The following is a 21,776-nucleotide window of genomic DNA, read 5'->3' on the forward strand; positions in this document are numbered from 1 at the left end:
GAGCCAGAAGAGAAAAACATACAGAGAAGGAAAGAAAAGTAAGAAGAGAAAGAAAAAGGGTTTGCTAAAACCCCCCCTCACCTGGGAAACACCCCAGGTTAGGCCAGCACAAGTCCTGGCTCAAGAACTGTAGTTCCCATTCCTTCTCTTTCCCTGCAGTATGAAATTCCTATTTTACAGTGAGAAAACTAAGGCTCAGAGCCTTTAAATTTCTGTATTTTTTTCCCCCACGACGCATAAATGTTTTAGAGCCACAATAGAAGATAAGGTTTCCAAAGAAAATACCTGGAAGCAGTAAGTAAATAATGGCATATCCTTCACCTTGTGAATGAAAATAAAAGGTACTGTTATTTTTTTCTGGAAAGATTTAAATTTTAGCCATAAGTCGTGCAGCACTGAAAGGGGATAGGAGAGTAGGTTTCAAGACACCAGACAAACTTCCCAGCGTAACTCACTGTTCCAGAGAGAGAGAGCTTAACCATTTTCCAAGCACGATTGAGGTATTTCTCTCCCAGTAGTTCACTATTCTTGTGGCTCTCTTTCTCTAGAGGGAAGTGGAAAACAGAGGAAAATGTGAGTGGTCCAAGGACCCGAGCCCCACCCTCAAGTCAACGTAGCCTCTTTGACGAGAAAGGCCTGAGGTGCCCTTCCTGGCATTCGTCTGGGGGCCCAGTATTGAAACTAATTCTTCTTCAGGAAGTTCCTTTTGCTGTTATTTGCTAAAGGTGAGCGTCCAGATGGCCTGACAGGTCTCATTGGCCTTTGAGTTTCTATTAAACATTTTGAGTCCCGGCTAATGACACCACCCCTCTCTGCCAAAAGCTCCGGTTTGGATGAGAGGCGGGAAACCAGCCAGAGTCCGGCCGGCTTTCCAGGATCGGGCTTTTCCATAGTGTGGGACGTGAGCGGGGACAGCTTGGTGTACAGCTCTGCTGGCAGCTTGGTCATACACAGCTCAGTGACCTTGGGAGAAACTCTAAAGCACGTTTGTAAACGCGAGTGTCTTAATCCCAGTCTAACCGTTCTCGAGGATGAAGTAATTAACGAATTCATCTACTATCTAAACCTTATTCGGAGCAAACGGCTCAATCGGTGTTTGGGAGCGACGACAGTAGTGTTATGAAACCCCAGCCTATCCGGAGAAGAGGGAAAGGGGACTGAGTGTAACTTGGAGAACGTCCACGCGTAAACACCCGAGGATGCCCCAGGGCCGAAGCTACTGGAGCGAGGCGGCTTAGGTCCCCCGCGGTCCCAGCGCCACAGCCAGAGCGCGCTCCCAGCAACCGCGATTCTCGTTGCGTTTCTGGCCGTAACGTCACGGCCTCCTTCGCCTCTCATTGGACGAGCCCGTCCAATCATGTGACTTCAGCTTGGCCTATAAATAGGGGCGAGGAGAAGGCGGTGGTCCGCCATTTCGTGGACGCCGGGTCAGCGAGAGCATCTGCTGGAGCCGGGAGGGGTGGGGAGCGGGACGCGGGAAGACCCATCCGAGGGTGTGTTGATTTGAGCGTCAGCTTTCTAATCCAAGATCTCGGTAAGTGACCGGCGACTAAAGGAGTGTAGTGGGAAATGGCACCTAACAGGATCGCGGAAGGACCAGGCCCGATGGCGGCGCCAGGTTGAGACAAAGAGACGCCGCCGCCATTTTGTGACGTTCGGCATGGGGCGGTGGCGGGGGCTTTTGGCCCGTCAGAGAATGTACCTGGGCCTCGAAGTGGAGGTGTTTATAAACTTTTATGGGGGCGAGGGGTGAATTGAGAAGTGGGATTACCTGAAAGTTAAGGCAAAGTGGGGGAGCCGCTAACGGAATTGTATTCCGTGCTGCGGCCTTTCAATTTATGGCGCCTTCCCCCCCCCCCCACGTTTTCTTTGGGAGCTACTCTGAAATTTTTTTTCTCAAGTCACCAATCGAGATTGGACCTTTTGGTCCATATTACGGGTTTTCTGTACTCACCTGTATTTTTATCTAATTTTAATGTGATTTTCTGTACCCTGTCACTTTTTTTTTTTAACCGAAGGATCTTGCTTGAATAGCCTTGTTCTCGTAGCAGTTTCCCGTTGATAGTACTCTGAAACGGTTTACGGCTAAGTTCTTAAAAAAACCAACCTCCAGCAATGATTTGGCTTCAGAACTCCAGGGTACAGGGTGGGGTCATGCAAATAGGATGTGTCTGGACTAGTTTTTTTAATTGGATAAGCCCAGAGTGAGAAGAGCGTAGTTTATGAGAAACCCTTAAGCTGGGTTATTGGGTTGGCTACTCTTTTGTAGTTGAAACTGGCCTATAGGTTGATTTTGATTCATTGTCGAGGTGATTTTTTTTCCGAAGATACATCAAATGCAAGACCCCAAAGGGCAGTAAATACGTGCTCTAAGAAATCCCTCCCCTCTCCGGTGAAATTAACATAAATTTCGTTTTAAAGTGCAATTCTGTACATTCCTAGTGCTGTGCGGCCATCCTGTCTAGTTCCAAACCATTTTTATCCCCTGAGGAGTCCTGTACCTTATTAAGCAGCTGTTCCCCGTGTCCCCTGCCCTCTTCCCCAGCTGCTGGTAACCAGTAATCTGTCTCTGGGTTTACTTGTTGAATATCTCATATATGTAGAATCTTAGCATGTGTACTTTTGTATCTAGCATCTGTAATAGCATGTTGTCTGTATTCATGTTGGAAGCACTTAATCAGTACTTCATTCTGAATAATAATCCATTGTGTGGGTAATACATTTTGATTATCCGTTTATCTTTTGATTTTGGCTGTTGAGAATAGTGCTGCTGTGATGTACATTTTTTTTAATTTTTTAAATTTTTTATAAACATATGTATTATTAGCCCAGGGGTACAGGTCTGTGAATCGCCTGGTTTACACACTTCACAGCACTGTGATGTACATTTTTTTTTTAAACCTAACACTAAGCTGCTTGAGGAGTGATACTGGTTAAGTTTTTGTTTAGGAGGGCACATTAGTATCATTTTTCAAGGGGCTCAGCCTTAACTACTGTCTTGTTTTAAGCAGTGTTTCATTTGGTTTTTGTGTCTCCAGGATTTGCTTCAGCAAGTTATCCTACTTTTTCTAAGAGCTTTATTTTTAAGATTAATTGTAAAAGTCCCTGATTCAGTGCCAAGATTATAGTAAATGCCCCTTCAGTGTTTGTTTCCCCCCCTGGATTTTTCAGTGAGACCTTTTTTTCTTAATACAGTTTGTGCTGGCTTCCTGGTGTTTGTCAGTACAGATTAAAGAGAAATGGGTGTTTCGAGGGTAGTAGTTGGTTGGTTTTTAATATTTCAGCATTCTTTTTTAAGGATCTGTTGTCACTGTGTCAATTATTAAATGATTAATGTTTGGGGTATTCTTTTTGTTACAGAAATGCATCGTGATTCCTGTCCATTGGACTGTAAGGTTTATGTAGGTAATCTTGGAAACAATGGTAACAAGACTGAATTGGAACGAGCTTTTGGCTATTATGGACCGCTCCGAAGTGTGTGGGTTGCTAGAAACCCTCCCGGCTTTGCTTTTGTTGAATTTGAAGATCCCCGAGATGCAGCCGATGCTGTCCGAGAACTAGATGGGAGGTAATTTAATGACTAATTTATACTGATGATAAATAATATTTAAAATTTCTAGGACATGTGGCTTTTAGAAGGCTTCTTGGCTATCTGAAGTTAATGTTATTAGAGACTTCTATAAGTCTTTGCTACAATGAAAAAGGACTGAACAGTTTTACTGGAGATACACAGGAAGGTTCCTTTTATTCAGGTGGCCAGTGAAGAGAATAAGTTATTGGGTCAGTTCTGGCGGTTGGATTTTTACATCCAGAATGTGATGAAAACATTTTAATCTACATCTCAAAGTGTCACCTGTGGTGTCACCTTTGAGTTGTTTCTGAAATAGTTGGAAATCAGACACTCTTTTCAAATAAGAATGGCCACAGACTGGCAACTGTTGTTGGATGTTGATTACATGGGGCTTATTATACCATCATCTTTTATGCGTTTTAGATATTTAGGAAGGGTGAAGTATGTAGCTATCCTTTTGTGTTTATGGTGTCCTCCTCTTACTGGCTGATAAGTAACACCTAAGTCTTAGAGGAAACTAGTGCTGCCCTTCCCCTCCTTCCTGGTCTTTGAGAACTATTGGATCCCATGAAACCAGGAGAAATGGTTAATACTTAAGATCCAAAAGTTAAGGGGTCTGAGTATTGACTACAAAGCTGTATAAAAGGTCATTTATCCAAGCACATTATAGAAACAGATTTTTCCAGGTCCCCACCTCTTCCTAATCACTGTGCAAATAAATAATGGTTTATCTAAACAGATGTGGAACAACGAAGAGGTGGGGGATTACTTTTCTCAGCGGCAGTTTCCTAAGTGTCAGTTACTGAGTGACCATTGAGGGGTGATGGTGATGTGAAATGGCCAAAATGCTTCAGTTCACTGCTTTGCACGGAGATTGGTTGTGGAGGGAGGAGAAAAAGACCAGCACATACAGTAAGATCAATAAACAAGTGTTGGGATCTCGGGATCTCGAAGTCCCAGCAGGATGTACAGATGAACTAGTTCTTTGAGGATGAATCCATGGGTTTCACACTTGAAATGTTAAATAAACAAAACTCCCATTTCCATGGAGTTGAACAAAGCACTAAAATGTAAGAAAGTTTGTTTTCTTTATTAGAAAAACTTGTTTTGCTATTAAGGATTCTGTAGACATTGAGGTGTGTACTTTGCGAGAAGCTAAATAGGAGTGCTTGCTTTTTGCTTTAATACACATCTCTTAGAAAGTCTGTTCAACTCTTTTAAATGTAATAATGTTTCTTTCCTTAGAACATTATGTGGCTGCCGAGTAAGAGTGGAACTCTCCAATGGTGAAAAGAGAAGTCGAAATCGTGGCCCACCTCCGTCTTGGGGTCGTCGCCCTCGAGATGATTATCGGAGAAGAAGTCCTCCACCTCGCCGCAGGTACTTGAGAGCGTGTTTAGAGGTATTGGTGTAATGGAGTAGCTAATAGGAGCAGGTATTTCTCTTAAGTTTGTTGGTGGGTTTTAAACTTTGAAGAATCGGAGGTTTTTATGAAACATTGGCTGGGTGTAGTTTGGGGTATGTGAGTTGTGCTGAGTGTTGGCTTTTGTCTTTAGGTCACTGTTCATGTTGGTAGTCAGTAACTTCTATCTTGGATCTATCTTCTAGTTCATCTTCTAGTTGCATCTTTCCAAGTCTTCCCTTATACTTCAATTTAGGCCTTTTTCCATTTCTTGACTCCATAATGACAAACATTACATTCAACTCTAGCTCTTCACAAAAATGTGTTTTTTCTACTGTTAGCACGGTTGTAGTATTTATCAACCAGGCAGCTGTTGTAATGTTACAACTGGTAAAGTAGAAATCATTCTGAAACTAACTTAAATCACTGACCGATAAAGGGGGCTAAAAAAGTAATCCCAGTCATCTATTCTTCAAACCCAAATAGGAGAGATTTCAGTTTTTTTTATAATTGAAAATGGCATCATTCTTGGACCAGGCAGTATTGTCTGGATGCTAACTCCACATCTCCTCAAACCTCCAAAATAGTTTCTATAGGACTGAATTTACCTCTTACAGGTGAGTGAAGTCCTTCTAGGAGATACGAGTTCAAAATCTTGCCCCTTTTGCTATTTTGAAAAACAAAACAACACACTGTTGCCCATCATAATAAAGAGTATTTGTTAGCTAAATAGATGGTTGTACTGATGGCTTGTTTTTCATTTTTTTTTGTGCTTTTTGGTCCATCTATTAATAAAAATGAACCCCGTTACAGAGTCACCATCATGTCTCTTCTCACCACCCTCTGAGTCTGCATTAGCCAGTCAACTAGCCCTTTCAGCGTCATGTGACCAGCGCGCCCCATTCAGCTTGGCTGGTGTCGTTTCACATGACCCAGGCATGGCCAGTCGTCAGGTTGCACCGCCCTTTGGTTCCCGAGCATGCTGTTTTCTCTCAGCCTTCTCTCCAACCTTAACCAAATCGGCAGCAGCCACCTCGACCGCCCACACATTCCTGGCCAATCAGCTCAGCTGTTTATTTACCAAATGTCTTCACAACAACTACAGCAGCAGCCTTCGGCTAACAAAAAAGCAGGAAAAATCCACAACACCCCCTTCGCCAACCAACTAAATCCAACGCAACATCTGGCAAAACCTTTTCAGCAAATTCTTCCTGGCCGTCAGTCCGGCAGCCTCACCTCACCATTTCTAGCTTGTTGAAACCCAAAACTAGTAAGTTTTTCCTGCTTATACAGTTTACTGCTGGTTAAAATAAGGAGTAAGCGGCTTAAAGTAATTCTTTTTTCTGGATCAAAGGCTGGCTGTGCATAATTGAATGGTAACGTACATATATATTGCTTGAATAAAACTTTTAAGGGTGATAGGGAACTCATAATGTAACTAGACCTTCAAGTGAAACTTATTTGCATGTGTGAGATGCCAAACTAAAAATTTTAATAACTCTAACAGATTTAGCTTTCCTTTCTAGCAAAAATTTGTTGAATCCTATCACCTTTAAATGGTTTTACTAACAGTTTTCAAAATTTAAATTTTGGGGGTGAAGTGGGCCAAGCTTAAGGTAATTTTTATAAGCCTAAACACACTCTTAAATGTGACGATCACAAATGCAGTTCTAATGTAGCACTTAATGGCATCAGTATTTTACACCTAGCGCGTTTTCACAAAATTACACTATCCACCTGGTACCTAAGTCTTGTCATGGACTTATAGGTTTGCATGGGTTCCAAATACTGGTTTATGGTACTGTTTTTGGAACTACTTGTGGGACTATATTTTGGTGTGGTGTTTGGGTAGTGGAGTTAGTTTGACATGAAGTTTTGCATTGGACAGATCTGCTGTGAAGCATTCTTTGTTAAAGTGAATCCATGGTTGGAATACCTGCTTTTCACTTGAGCTTTTGGTTCCTTAATCCTTCTGTGCCTTTTTTTCTTTTCTGTTTTTTTTTCCTATTTTTTTTTTTTAGTTTCATTTTATTTATTTTTTTGGACGATGGGTGCCAGTTCTTCGGCACAATCACTGGGCCCAACAGTGAGATTGAAAAGTTGGGAAATGCCTCACGCCATAAATACTAATTGACAATTAGCCTAATTTTCCTGTTTCTGCTTTTAGATCTCCAAGACGGAGAAGCTTCTCCCGCAGCCGGAGCAGGTAAATAACTACCTTTTTTGGTTACGTTCTCAGAAATGACAGCATTCTGTTCTTAAACTATTTTATAAATGACGTGGCTAAAGGTAAAAAGACTGCGGCTTTAGTAAGGAATCAAGTGGTCTATAGAGCCAGTGTTGCAGGAATGAACCAGCTTCTCGTTTTTGAAAACTTTTACAGATGTTTGTTGTGTATAATTCTGAATGGTTCTGATTTTCTTCCTCTGATTTTAGGTCCCTTTCTAGAGATAGGAGGAGAGAGAGATCACTGTCTCGGGAGAGAAATCATAAGCCGTCCCGATCCTTTTCTAGGTCTCGTAGGTAAGATCTTTAATGATTTAGACTGTTTATAAATAACGTAGTTAAAACAGGAAGTGGTCATCTTAAGCCATTTTTAACTATTTTTCCATAAAAGCCTTTGATGTAGTTGTGTTACTGAGAAATGTATGTAACTTTGGTTCTTGTTTTTTTAGCCGATCTAGATCAAATGAAAGGAAATAGAAGACCAGTTTGCAAGAGGAGTGGTGTACAGGAAATAACTTCATTTGACAGGAGTATGTACAGAAAATTCAAGTTTTGTTTGAGACTTCATAAGCTTGGTGCATTTTTAAGATGTTTTAGCTGTTCACATTTGTTTGTCTCTTGGAACAGTGACACATAAAGATGTAATTCTCTATGATTTGAATGGATCATACGAGGCATGTAATATCAAGAATTGTTACTTTACAATGTTCCCTTAAGCAAAATTGAATTTGCTTTGAAGTTTAGTCTTATATAGACTGATGGTAAACCTCTTAACTCCTGCCCAGCTAAACCTTGACATTTAATATTATGAGAACAAAACTGGCAAAAATTGAATGAAGTCTTTCCATAGCTGGGATAATAGTATGCAGCTGTAGTTAAATAAGCAGTCTTTAAAAGCTGGTATGAACACAAGCCAGCAGGTTAAAATTAAGCTGCACTGTTAAACTAGATTAGAGGTTTAAAAAAAGAAAAAAAGAAATCCAACTAGTCTTCGTGCTGGGCAGGGTGTCCAGTTGGTATAGAATTGGAAGTTTCAAGAAAGTTTACCTTTATTTTAGGTCATAAGTTCCTTAAGTAATTGCTGTATACGAACACACAGCTCTTTGTAACATTCTCTATTTGGTAATTTGAAACTATTCAAGATACCAGTGTTCTGCCAGTTTAAGGGTACATTGTAGAGCTGAACTTTGAGTTACTGTGCAAGATTTTTTTTTCATGCTGTCATTTGTAATATGTTTGTGAGAATCCTTGGGATTAAAGTTTTGGTTACAAATTGTTGTTTAACCTGAAAGCCTGTTTTTCCTTGCAAAACTAAAATCTGTGAGCTTGGTATCAAGTCCAGGTATAACATTCCTATTGGAAGCCATACTTATATTTTCTTGTAAAGTGCTTTTGAATTAATAAAATATTAGCATAATTGTGTAATAGTCGAACCCACTATTACCATAGTTCTTGTCCCATGGAAATCAGTTAGTTACACAAATCTTACAAGAAACACAATTGAGGCTGAAGGGAACTTTTGGTTGTCACCTACGTGATTGTTCGTACTTAACCATTTTTTAGGAATAGGAGCTAGTTCAAAGACCATGATACTCTGTGACCAACATTTTTAAAGTATAGCAACATGGTACATTATAACCCAAAGTGACCCATTAAAAAAGGGTTTTATCATTAGCATGAGACCTTTGCAAAGCTTTAAAAATTGCTTCCATTTTATATAATTTGAGGTGTTGCATGGGAATTCTAAATTGATCCATCATGATGTAAAATTCACTATATGGTTCAAATGTAACAGTGCAGAATTGAATTGGAGGCATGCATAACCTTCCTCTTAGAAATCTAGAGGAGTTGTAATTTCAAATTTTTGTGCAATTAGATTAAATCACAATGCAACAGTCTTGTGGCTTAGTTTCCTTAAATGTGCTACTTAAAGGTAGTTTGGGATTATTGCTATACTGACTTTAATATGAAAGATGAGTCATTGCATTGAGTCTATAAAGATTTTCTAAGATGTAGGTCCTAAACAATTGTTTCCAATGGTCCTTTTTAACCTTTCATGCAGATCCCAACAAAGGAGGAGAGTCCTTGGTATCATAAGGTGGAATTGTCAGATTATATATGAGAGCCGCTTTAGAGAAGACCTTTAAAGACTATTGATGTATGGGAGCTCTGGTTTTTTGGGCCTTTTGTCTTTCTGCATTTTTTTCAAAGCCTAAAACTATCGGTTCAGAACAAGGAAAGATAGCTAAGAGGTTATGAAAGGAATACGGTACGTCAATAACCACACTGCTCTTATAAATGGTCATTCATTTGCATGTTTTTAGTAGTATACAACTTGCAGAGTTGTAAGATTGGGTTTTTGTAAAAAGGATAGTAGGTTATGGGTACAGTGTGGCTTTATAAGTTGATCTCAGAGTGATCCTGACATAACAGGCCAAATTCACAATCACTTTAACCAGAAGTCCCAGCACGGTTTTTATGGCTTGTTTTTAAAAAAAAAAAAAAAAAAGTAGGGAAGGTGTTAGAAGCTGTTAAAATCCCTGCGCATTCAGCTTCTGGCTATTAAAAGTTTTGGTTACTGTAATTTCTAAAATTGTAAGTTTTCACTAGCCAATTTTGTCCCTGCATCCTTTTAAGTACAATAATGAAAGATGAGTGACAAAAATTGACCTCTAGTGTAATGACTACAGGTGTTCACTAGAGGTCACTATTAATACTGGGTGGTGATTTAAGGAAATAAGCATTTATAGTTTTTATGCTTTTCCAGAATAATTATCTGGTTCTCACCTAATTGTGGGTTGCTTCTGACCTTCATGTCTTAAGCAGAAAGGTGAAGATAAATTAGCCAGAGAAATTTTAAATTTATCAGATGTAGATACCTTTTATCTACTGTTAACATACTTTCACAGTTCTTTACCTAGTTGTGATCCATAGATGTCATTCCTCCCTTTTAGTTAGACTCACCCATATCGGATGGGAAGTCCTGGTTGCTTTTTCTTAAGAGTGTTGATATGGTTCATGTTAGTATAGTGCTTTACCAGGAATGCTGTTGATCAAAGTTTTTCCAAAATACAGCCTTGATTCCAGGCCTGTTAGCTTTTTTTTTTTTTTTTTTTAAGAGTAATCAAGCACTGTGGTTACTTGAAAGCCTTCTTAGGTGATAAACATTCCTGATTAAATAAGATTACTGGTTTAATGCTTTGTTTTAATTTGCTTTTATTTTCAGAGTCCTGAACATGATTTTTAGTTGTCAGATCTAGTTGGTGGTAATGTCTTTCAGTTGTTTATTTTTGTACTAGACTGTTGCCTACTGTTTTTTTCTTTTTTTCTTTACTTTTTTTTTTTTTTTGAGAACATGATAGATTTTTATAATTAAAGTAGCTGAAGAAAAACTGGGTTGGAGTATATTTTTATCAAAACAGTTTGATAGTGTTGAATTCAATTTTCTATACCTACACAAATGCTCTTAAAGATTTCTTTGGAGTATGTCAAAAGAACTCAGCTGGGGATGCCTGGGTGGTGCAGTGGGTTAAAGCCTCTGCCTTCGGCTCAGGTCATGATCTCAGGGTCCTGGGATCAAGTCCCGCATTGGGCTCTCTGCTCAGTGGGGAGCCTGCTTCCCTTTCTCCCTCTCTCTGCCTGCCTCTCTACCTCCTTGTGATCTCTGTCAAATAAATAAAATCTTTAAAAAAAAAAAAGAATTCAGCTGTATAGCAGACTTGAAAGATTCTGAGAAGAAATCATTGAAAATTTATCTCTAAACCTAGGATAACTGCTCAATTTTCTTCTTTCCCTTTATTAGATTGCAGAAATTTAGGATAACAGTATTTAGACTCCTTTAGTATTCCAGTTCTTTCTTGTTACGGAACACATGACAACAGCCGAAACATTTCCCAGACTAACATATGCATGTATAATAATAATTAGCTCAATTAGTTTTTCTTCCATTCTGTAACCTATATATAAAACACTGTAGTACAGGTCTGTACTTGGTCTTGAGGAAGTGAAACTTTCTGGAAACATTGTTACTTCCTTGTCATTTGGATAATTATCTGGTTCACAATGGAGAATATTTCCAGAGCAAAGTTGAGCTTTTCAGAAAAATTAGGTGACTTTTATTTTTATTTAATCTCTGCAACCAACATGACTTAGTCAAGTGACCTGCTGTACCCACAGATCCAGCTGGGTGCCCCAGATTTTACCCTGCTTTTGAAGTACCATTCACTTGTAAATAGCACCTTTATTTCAGTGGGTACCTCATTAAGGTTTCATATGGGGAAAGTTATCATCCTTTAGGGGTGGTTTTTAATGACCTCCAAATCTGCAAATCAAGCCAAGGGGGAAAGTTGCTTAATGCTACCCTTTTTTGGGGTGTTAACTGTTAGTATTCATTTGGGAAAGGAAATGGAAATTACCAGTATAAAAAACTAAGGATAGCTAAAAGTTCTTCCCTGAAAACGATATCTTAAATTTTTTTTTTTTAATTTTTTTCCCCCCAAAGATTTTGAGAGCAGGCATGAGAGAAGGGAGCCTGAGCAAGAGGAGGGGCAGAGGTAGAAGCAGGCTACTTACTGAGCAGGGAGCACCGTGCAAGGACCCTGGGATCATGACCTGAGCTGATGGCAGATGCCTAACGGACCAAGCCACCCAGGCACAAATATTTGAGAGAGCAGGAGGGAGGGGCAGAGAAGGTTCTCTTCTGAGCAGGTAGCCCCATGCGGGACCTGAATTAGGGCAGATCCTTAACTGACCGAGCCATCCAGGCACCTACCTGTAAGTTCCTTTAAGTTTAAAGCGGCTGGTAATCTTTAACCCATTCCAGCTGGCTCTCTGTCACCAGAATTTATAGTTTAGATGAAAATCCATGTTTAAATGAGAGTGCTTAAAAATAAATACAAATTGGAATTCCGTCATTTAAAATTTTATTTTTCATTTTTAAGGATAATTATTTGACAGGCATACAGAGCACAAGTAGGCAGAGTGGCAGGGAGAGGGAGAAGCAGACTCCCCACTGAGCAGGGAGCCCGATGTGGGGCTTGATCCCAGGACCCTGAGATCATGATGGGGGTTGAAGGCAGACGCTCAACCAACAGACCCACCCAGGCACGCCTGTCATTAAATTGTTAAACCTATCTCACATGGTAGTCCATGATACAGGGACTTAGTGGAATGGGGTACAGGGAGGTATACCACCAACCGGCCTGGTATCTAGAAAACACATAATTGACCTGAGTTCAAGTTCAGGAATTGAGGCCTAAACTATACTACTTCATGTTTCACCCATTATAGGCTAGGATAATTTAAGAGGTGTTGGGAAAGAGAGCGCCAAATCCTAAACACTAGACTACCAGGGATAAGAGGTGTTGGTTGTAGGGCTTTACATTCCCTAAGAGGAAGGTTCTTAGAATGGGGTGGCAAATCTTCAGTTGAGGGTCCTTCGAAAAGTCCCTTAGCATCAGATGGCAAGGTATTAGGGGGACTAAAAGTTCTAAAGAATCTGAGGCTTGAGGGACCTGGATGGCTCAGTCAGTTAAGCATCTGCCTTTGGCTCAGTTTATGATCTCAGGGTCCTGGGATCGAACCCTGTGTTGGGCTCTCTGCTCAGCAGGGAGCCCACTTCTCCCCTACCTGGCACTCCTACTTTGGGCTGCTGCTCTGTCAAATCTTTTTAAAAAAAATTTTTTTTTGAGGTGAAGAAATGAGTAAATTACAAAGCACTTCAGAGAACAAGAGCAGTTGAGTGTGTAGCTGCATTAAAGGGTTTGGAGGTAAAAATAGAAGGATTCTACAACCATGAATTGGAAGTGGTTCCAGTCACGATTTTTTACTTTCCTTAAGTCATACTATCAAATAAAACAGGTGTGGGATAACTTGTTCGACATTAGTCCTTGCAGGATGCCAAGAAGTTGGGAGTATCAACACTAGTGGCTGGTTCATGTGTTACAGCTGTTAGGTTTGATGGGGATACAAAATTGACCAAACTTGGCAGCCCTGCTTGTACCTCAGTTGGCAATATATAACTGTCCATCTGACCTTAAAGTGGCTCCCAGGAATGAGGTTGGGAGTAGAAGCTGCCTTTGTAAGTAGTATGGAGTAGATGATCATTTGGAGAGCGCTAGGAATCAAAGCTTACAAAGTAGATGGCCTTTCAGAGTGCCGCAAGCTTCAGTGAAGACAGTTGAAGTGGTCAGGAAAGGGAAATTTTGTCTTTGAATACCATTCTGCCAACCATCGTGCAGGGCCTTTTTCTTAATGTGATGTTTAACCACTTGAGAGGTGAATAAACACTGTTAGGGCAGAAAGTTCCTCACACATCACTCATCTGACTAAACAAGTAGTGTATTCATGACCCATGCCAGGCCTTGTTTTCTGTTCCATTACACTGCAGCTTTCTAAGCCCACTCATAAGATACCATTTCATTGTCATGAAGTGATTATCAGGATTTGGGGCCTCTATTTTTATAAAAAATTTTTATTTTTTAAGTAGGTTGCATGCCCAGTGTGAGGCTCGAACTCAACGCTGAGTTCAGGATTTGCATGCTGTATGCTGTACTGACTGAGCCATCTGGGGCCTCTAATATTAAAGAAGACATACTCATGGGTCTCCTGGGCAGCTCAGTTTGTTAAGCAACTGCCTTGAGCTCAGGTCATGATCTCAGGGTCCTGGGATCCAGCTGTGCATCAGGCTCCCCCACTGAGGCTCCCCCCTCAGTGGAGTCAGCTTGTCCCTCTCACTCTGCCTCCCCCCCGCCCCCCCCATTGTGCTCGCTCGCTTGCATGCATATACACATACACTCAAATTCTTTTTTGAAAAAAATAAAAACATACTCATGGTAAAGAGTGTAAATCATACATACATTGGAAAATAATGTCTAGTCTTTTTAGAGGTAACTTTTAAAGTTTTCTTTTAGAAAGCTATGTGGTGAGCGAGTATATATACAGCTAGAAATGCTAACCACATGTCCAGCTTTTTCCTTTTTACACAACTGGCACCTGCCCATCTGAGGTCTATATACTAAATACATGCCATCCTCTGGGCAGGTACCATAAGCAGTAAGATGTAAAACATTTCTTGGCAAAAGCCAGTCATTGTCATTGTCAGCAGAAGACGAAGCTGTGCTGTTGTGCATAGGTTGGCATTCTGTGTCTGTGTTCATGATTAGCCATGTGAGCATGCCTTTAAACTGTGGCTAGTTGTGCCTACTCCATTCTCCGATCTTGACATCTCCGTAGTTTTAACTCAGGAATGTGAGAGCAACATCGGTGAGTGGCATTTTATGTCAGGACCAGTAAATTTTGGCGGCTTTTTATAAACTTAATAGAGAAAAATGCATAATTCCCCCCCCTTCCCTTTTTTAATGGAGTCGTACAAGGAATACCACAGAATTCTGTGGCTTGGCAAAGGCTGTTGCAGATTCATGAGAGCACCTTCTCTGGTTTCAAAACCGGGTGGCTCAAGTTAGGTGTCTGTTGTGCAACATTTCTTGGTTGCTGGGGAAATAAAGCAGGCACATTTGAGTGATCACTTAGATTTTGACGGAGTTGTTGATTATAGCTATTTAATTGTCCCTCAGCAGCTGCAGTCTGTTGACTTGGAAGAATGCTCCATTCCTTTCTTCAGATGATTTTGATTAATTCTTAATGTATGGATGAAAGGAAGGGTTTTTAAGTACTTAACACGTGCATTATCCAAGACTGGTGGCTGAACCAGGGCCAGCTTTTTGGGCTGGATAGCAAGTTGACAGGAAGAAAATGATTAAGAAGGGTATTAGTTATAGGATGGATGTGATCATCCCGCATTGGTGAAATTGAAGTACAGAGAAGGCTGGGCAAGTTATCCCGAGTTGCACCCTAGTAATGCTTGAGTTAGAACAGCATAACTCAGATTGCATGGCCAGGTGTAGGTTCACGGGAAGGGGTCTTAGAATCATAGCCCCACTCCTATGTTTAGAGGTGAGAAGGTGGATTTGCCTGAGGTCACACAAGGATCCCTTGGCAGAGCTGTAATGAGGACTGTTCCAATCGCTAATCTGTTTTTAGTTTCAGGGAGCAACATACTGTTAAGGCCTTCAGGCTTTGAAGCCAGTAGCCAGAGTCTGAATCCTGCCTGCCTTCCTTCTAGCTCATGACTTCAGCTACATTATCTCTTAAGGTTTCATTTTCTCATCCATAACACAGATAGCAGTAGAAAGCTTTTGTCCTGTGAATGTAATGATGTGACATGTAGGTCACTCAACATTGCTAAGTTAGCAATAGCTGTTAGGTGCTAGGTGTTAGGTGCTAGGCTCACACTCCTGTGTAGTAAGTACTCAAAGAATGGCTTTTAAGTGAAATTGACCCCTTTTGTTGCCAGGCAGGCAAGAGTGCCCCCCCCCGACCCCCGATTCAAAAATAAAAGCAAAGCAGTTTATAAAAAGTATGTGTTTCTGTATGAAAGTGTCAGGTAAGACTGTTAGAAGCCGTAACAAGTGAGATGCTTGAACCTGCTTGAAGCCATTCCATACTTGCCCTATGGGAAAATTAAGAGTGAAGGCATTTGTACATAAACCTGGATAAAAACTAGAGCCAGGAAGTAATGATTGATCAGACTTACTTGAATATGATAAGAGAGGAAGAAATCAGCTTAATTGAAGTAAGGATAACATGCCTAGACAACAGACTGCTGCACTGGAGAAATGAGGAAGTACCATGTTCTCACAGATGTGCTGGCCCTGAACACTAATATTCAAAATAACTTCCCTATTACAACATGGAGCTGGGGGAGTGGAGTAAATGATGAGGGCCTACCCCATGGGGTTATGAGGTTTTAAGTGAATTATTAATACATGAAATGTGCTTGATCAGAACAGTTCCTGGCACTGAAATACTCCGTAAGTATTAAAATAGTACATATCCTTTGATAGAAGGAGAATAACTGGTGAAGAAAAATTGAGCAGTCTGAAGTTATTTCTAGTCAATGTCTTTATTCCATTTAATAATACTCTCCATAATGGCCTTATGCAGCACTTTTATACTTCATACCTGCAGTTGGCTCAGTCCCATGGGCACGGGTAATCCTTTGTGTGTCAGACATCTAGTATGTCTGTCGCCATCCCCTAAAGCCTGTGGTGCTCCATGGCTGGTGTGACAGCCTTAAAAACACATCAATTCCCCCAAACAACCACTAGGAGGCAATACTACCGGGTTGAGAATACTGGGCAGAATTTTTTGCCTCAGGTTACACATTTACTACTTAGATTGTGTCTCCATTGACTCCAAAGCCTCTTCCACGGTGACAATAACAATATTGACAGTAATAAAGATAATAGAATAGTTAGCATTCCTTGAACTCCTGTGTCAGCGTTTTGCTAAGTGTTTTAGATCTACCTCCCACCAGCTCCCTTAAAACCTCACCACTTGAGGTTCTGCTGTATTCATTTTGCAGGTGAAGAAATGGGCTTAGGTCCAAGACCCATATGAGGTGTTTTGTGTAGACAAGGTTGTACTGGAGCTAAGTGCTGAAGAATGGGATTTGGATACAAAAGCCTTATGCATAAAAGCAAAAGCAGGAAGTTTCAAGGTTCTGTGTGGACTGACAAGTTTAAGACCCTATGAATGGGTTCAGGGTTTAGAATGGGAGGTTAATGGTAAGTCAGAGCTAGTGGAGAGTTTGGGGGTTATCAGGGATCGTGATTTTCAGAGTTGAAAAGTAGCCAAACCTATTTTGGGAATGAAATCTTACACATAAAACAATTTAAATGGTATTGCTATAAAAAGTGCTAAGTTCTAGTAGATGATACTAGCTCAGAAAGACAGGAAAAATGAATGTTTTGGTGAATGCAGCCTTAGATTGACCTTCGAACCCAATTTTTCCTGTATTTTGATCATAGAAGTAAATGCAAATGGTTACATTTCCTAACACCTCATGTTGCAATTCTAGAAGTGACAGGACAGGAAGGTCTACCCCAAAACTACCTAAAAACACAGGTTAACTTCAGCCTGTTAATATGCATATAGTTGAATAGGTTTTATGTTAAAAAAAAAAAAAAACTTGAAAAAAATCACTGGACATATGACAGTGAAATGCTTGTGAGACTCCTGCAGCACAGATGAGAATTCCTTAATGCTGCCCACATCTTTGCAGAAGCAGAGCCCCAAGTGAAGGGTTCGGGGGAGCAAGTCGCTCAGACCGCGTTGCTCAGCCGGAGCCATCTCTGGGCGCTCAGCCCCCTGACTTCCTGGCCCAGGGCTGCTCTGAGTGACTGGTCATGACATCTGGTGTGGCGGCATGCTGCAGCCTGGCTGTCCCACCCCTTACTCGGGAGGGCCCTGGCTGCTGGCCCATCTCCCTGGCAGATAAAGCCTCAGACGGAGAGCAAACAGTATGTGGCTCCAGGAGTCCGTGAGGGTCTGATTCAGCCGTGGTTTGTGCCCCTGCCAGACCCAAGGCTGTCCCCTGATCCTCTGCTCTCTTTGTATCACTTCCCTTGCTGTGGCCAGATTGGAACTCTTTCTCTTTTTTTTTTCCTTTGATTTTGGAACTCTTTCTTTTTTTAAGTATTTATTTATTTTTAGTAATCCCTAAACCCACCATGGGTTTTAAACCCATGAGCTGCCGACTCAAGAGTCACCCCCCTCTCTTCTGACTGAGCCAGCTGGGCGCCCTGACATGGGAACTCTTGAGCAACAGGCAGACCCCTGTGAGCGTGCGAATGGTGCCAGCTCTTTAAGGAGGGTTTTCCTGGCTGCAGAGAGCCTTATCGGCCCCACTCCTCTGGGCAGCTCAGAGCCTGGCCCCATCAGCCTTGGTTTCAGTATCGGGGTGGGGCAGCGTCATGGCGTGGGGCACCAGGTCACTAGGGCGCAGACGCGTTGTGGTGGCAGGTGGTGGCTCGTGTGCACTGGGAGAACAGGTGAGCTGCCTACACTGGGCATTTCAAAAACACCAGTATTTGCCTTTTGGAAAAAGCAGTCTGCTTATAAATGGCAGGACATTTAGAGATTTAACTTGCTCTTTTTTTTTTCAGAGAAATTTTCATATTAAACCGTTATTAGGGCATGTTTCTTTTTATTCTTTAAAAAAAAATTTTTTTTTTTTTGAGAGGGAGAATGGCGGGGAGGGAAAGAGGGAGAAACAGAAGCTCAAGCAGACTCCCCGCTGAGTGCAGAGTGTGCTGCAGGGCTCCATCCCAGGACCCTGAGATCCTGACCTGAGCTGAAATCAAGAGCTGGTGGCAAAGCCTTTGACGGCTTTGGGAGCTGGGTCTTTGCAGTTGAGAAAGGGGAGCCCCACTGCTTCCATCCCTGGCGTGTTGAGACAGAAACCTGAGGTAACCACGTTTGTGTAAAGCATCAGCAAGCGTGCCCGGTACAGAGGCGACCCCCAAAGTCGCCAAGCTCAGCGTTTTCCTTCACATCGGCTCCCTTCCGTCCCCTTTAATTTAATTGCTCACATTTAATTAAAAAGTAATCCATGACTGTGATGTAAAAATTAGAGAACACATATCAACAAAAAGACACAAAGGCGACCCCAAAGCTTCTGGTTTGCATAAGCTGTTTTGTTTTGTTTTGTTTTTTTTAATGCTGTTTTCTTTATTTTGTGTGCCTGGAGTGGGAAGTTTCTTCATTTGTGTTTAGCTGGGATCAGAGAGGTGATACCACGGTCCCACTCTGCAAATGAGGAAACTGAATTCCAGAAAGAGGAAGTGCCTTCTGGGAAGTCACAAAGATAGTAGGAAGGCTAAGCTGATTTCTGAAATTCACAGCTTCTGAGTCCAGGCCCAGCACTTCTGTCAGGCCCAGGAGGGGCCTCAGATGTGGGTCTCAGACACCTGTCCTTGCACTGTCACGTGTGCTGGAGGCCTGTGCCCGGAACACCACGTTTCCCTCATGACCACTTGAGACACTTAACATTCCCCACTGAAGACAGACTCCTAAGTCCTAGAGTCCCAGGAATGGGCGGGTTGTGAAAAACAACCCAGTTAGGTGGGGTTTTGGGGCCTCTCCGTTTTGCTTTCCCACGTTTTGCACTGTCCTTAGGCCTGCCAACACATAAGTGCTATCCTGAGCTTTCCCCTCACTTTAAGGGTACTTTATACCCTGTGTTTGCTTTTTTTTCCCCTGGCCTTTCTTCTAGCTGGCTGTCTTGGGGTTCCCAGCAAATATTTCCATTGTTTGCTAAGAAAAAAACAATCATGCACTGTTTTTTTTTTTTTAATTTAAAGGATTTTATTTATTTATTTGACAGAGAGAGAGAGAGATCACAAGTAGGCAGAGAGGCAAGCAAAGAGAGAGAGGGGGGAAGCAGTCTACCTGCTGAGCAGAGAGCCTGATGCGGGGCTCGATCCCAGCTGAGATCATGACCCAAGCCGAAGGCAGAGGCTTTAACCCACTGAGCCACCCAGGCGCCCCCAATCATGCACTGTTTTAATGGCTGAGGTAACAAATATGCATTGTTTCAATGGTTAAAATTGTGCATTGAAGTGGAGGTCAAGTGGACTGTGGGCAGATTGTTTCCTGGAGGTCTACTAATGTAATTCTAAAGAATGCCAAAAAGAGACATCAGCCCAGGAACCCAAACTGTGTGATGATTGTAAGTTATCATGGGTGATAGAGGCCCTGCCCCACGCTGGTCTGAATGGTGTGCAAACCTATCTCCAGTACCCACAAGACAGTCAGATCTGGGAGCCCTGAGAGTCAGGTGAAGCAGGACAAGAGACCTTCATTGACTCAGTTTGCCCATCTGTAAGAGGGGGCAGTAGCGCTTGAGGTGGCATGTACCTCACGAGGTGGCCTGTGCCCCCTCCGTGCCATACCCGGGAGCAGAAGGACCACAGTGTACTTCCATCTGCACTCTGACTCCGGTCTCATCCACTGCTTCGGGCTGAGGAGGCCCTCAACAGAGACAAGTTTGCCACACTGGGACCAGAAGGCCCGCAAGGTCCTTTCCAACTCTGACATTCTAGGATTTGGCAACTCCCCCCAAAAAAGAAGGTTGTTTCTTTGTAAAGATGGCAGGGGAGGCAGTCATCTTCCCTGAGGGGGAAGGAAAGATGTCAAATGCATACGGTGGGTGACAATTCAGCCGAGGCCACATCAGTCTATAAGGCATTTTTGTTCTAAGGTGATAAGGCAACTAACTGTTAGTATTTGGTCAAGATTGGAAGAGTCTCTTAAAACTTGGTCCTCCTGCAACTTTGTTAAGAGTTCTTTGGCACAGATGTGGAAGCAGAGCTCAGAGAAAGGGATACAATGTAGCCCAGAGGAAATGGCACAGCCAGAACTAGAACCCAGGGCCTGACTTCCTCAGACCTGCGCTCTTCCAGCACATGTCAACCGAGAGGAGAAGCTGCTAACAGGCCTGATGTTGGGCTTCATGGTGGCTCAGAGGCCACTTGGGGAACATGAATACCCACGGAAGCCCCAGAGGGAAGCAGGTTCTTTCTCAGAAAGGGTCACGGTGTGGGGGAAGGATGCCGATGAAGGCTGCAGATCACCAGGGCCAGGGGTTGGCTCCACAGCGGCCCCCGGGTCACCTCACATCACTCAGATCAGTGGCAAGCAAGTTGTGCCCAACACCTTCTGCTTGCATACTGAGGACCGAGGGTCTATGGCTGCCTAGGGTGGGAAGGGCACAGCACTCAGGCTGGAGACCCGCATTCGGCTCCTGGCAATACTGTTACACAAGCCTGGGCAAATTACTTTTCTCCTTGAACCTGGGTCTTGTCATCTGTAAAATGGAGCTAATTATCCTACTTCATAGGGTTATTACAGGGTTTAAATAAAAAGACCAGTAACCTTGCCGAACGCTTGGTAGGTGCCAGGCTCTGTTCACCTGTGTTAACTCAAATCTTCAGAGCGGCTCTCGGAGAGGAAGTGCTATTTGTCTTTCCAGTTTAGGAACGAAAAGTAATTTGCTTGATGTTGCATAGCTGGAATTGGGACCTGGACAGTCTGGTTTCGGAGTAGCTATTTGGTGGGAGTCTTAGATAAATACATTCTCGGGCTGGTGAATCCTGGACAATGGCTTTTTTTTTTTTTAATTTTTAAAATTTGTATTTATTTGTTTGAGAGAGAGTACAAGTAATGGTGGGGAGAAGGAAGAGGGAGAGAAGCAGACTCCCCACTGAGCAGGGAACCTGATGTGAGGCTCCATCCCAGGACCCTGGGATCGTGACCTGAGCTGAAGGCAGATGCTTAACCGACTGAGCCACCCGTGCACCCCAGGACAACAGTTTTCAGAGACTATTTAAGGTACACGGGACCTTAGAAGGGTCCTAGGCTAACTGTTTGTTGAATGAGGACCCCAGGGGTCAGAGGGTAGAAGACCTTCTAGAGCTCTTGGTGCTTCTGGTGGAGCCCAGGGGAGGACCCAGGCCTCTGGGCTGCCATGCCTAATCAGGGTGCCTATGGCTCACAGTCCTGACGTTCTGTTCTAGGAAACACAACCCAGTGAGAAAGTGTATTCACTTCCATTATCATTAATGCAGAGTCTCGGTGAACTCTTAAGGTGCCGCCACTTGCCCACATGTTGTATCCATTGACCCCGTCTCCAGACACAGGAAATAAAATGTGTCTCAAATGATAATAAAAATACAG

The 21,776-nt window shown here is 42.4% G+C and overlaps 1 protein-coding gene across 1 annotated transcript; it reads left to right on the plus strand.

Moving 5' to 3' along the window:
• The first annotated feature begins 1,409 nt into the window (after positions 1-1,409).
• On the plus strand, positions 1,410-8,632 carry SRSF3 (serine and arginine rich splicing factor 3). Its single transcript, XM_080805604.1, has 6 exons — positions 1,410-1,534; positions 3,361-3,568; positions 4,817-4,951; positions 7,141-7,179; positions 7,410-7,496; positions 7,649-8,632. Exons 2-6 carry the CDS (start codon positions 3,363-3,365, stop codon positions 7,674-7,676), a joined length of 495 nt encoding a protein of 164 aa, XP_080661730.1. The 5' UTR covers positions 1,410-1,534; positions 3,361-3,362; the 3' UTR covers positions 7,677-8,632.
• Positions 8,633-21,776: the final 13,144 nt, after the last annotated feature.

Source organism: Martes martes, assembly GCF_963455335.1.
Source record: "Martes martes genome assembly, chromosome: 6".
NCBI lineage: Eukaryota > Metazoa > Chordata > Mammalia > Carnivora > Mustelidae > Martes > Martes martes.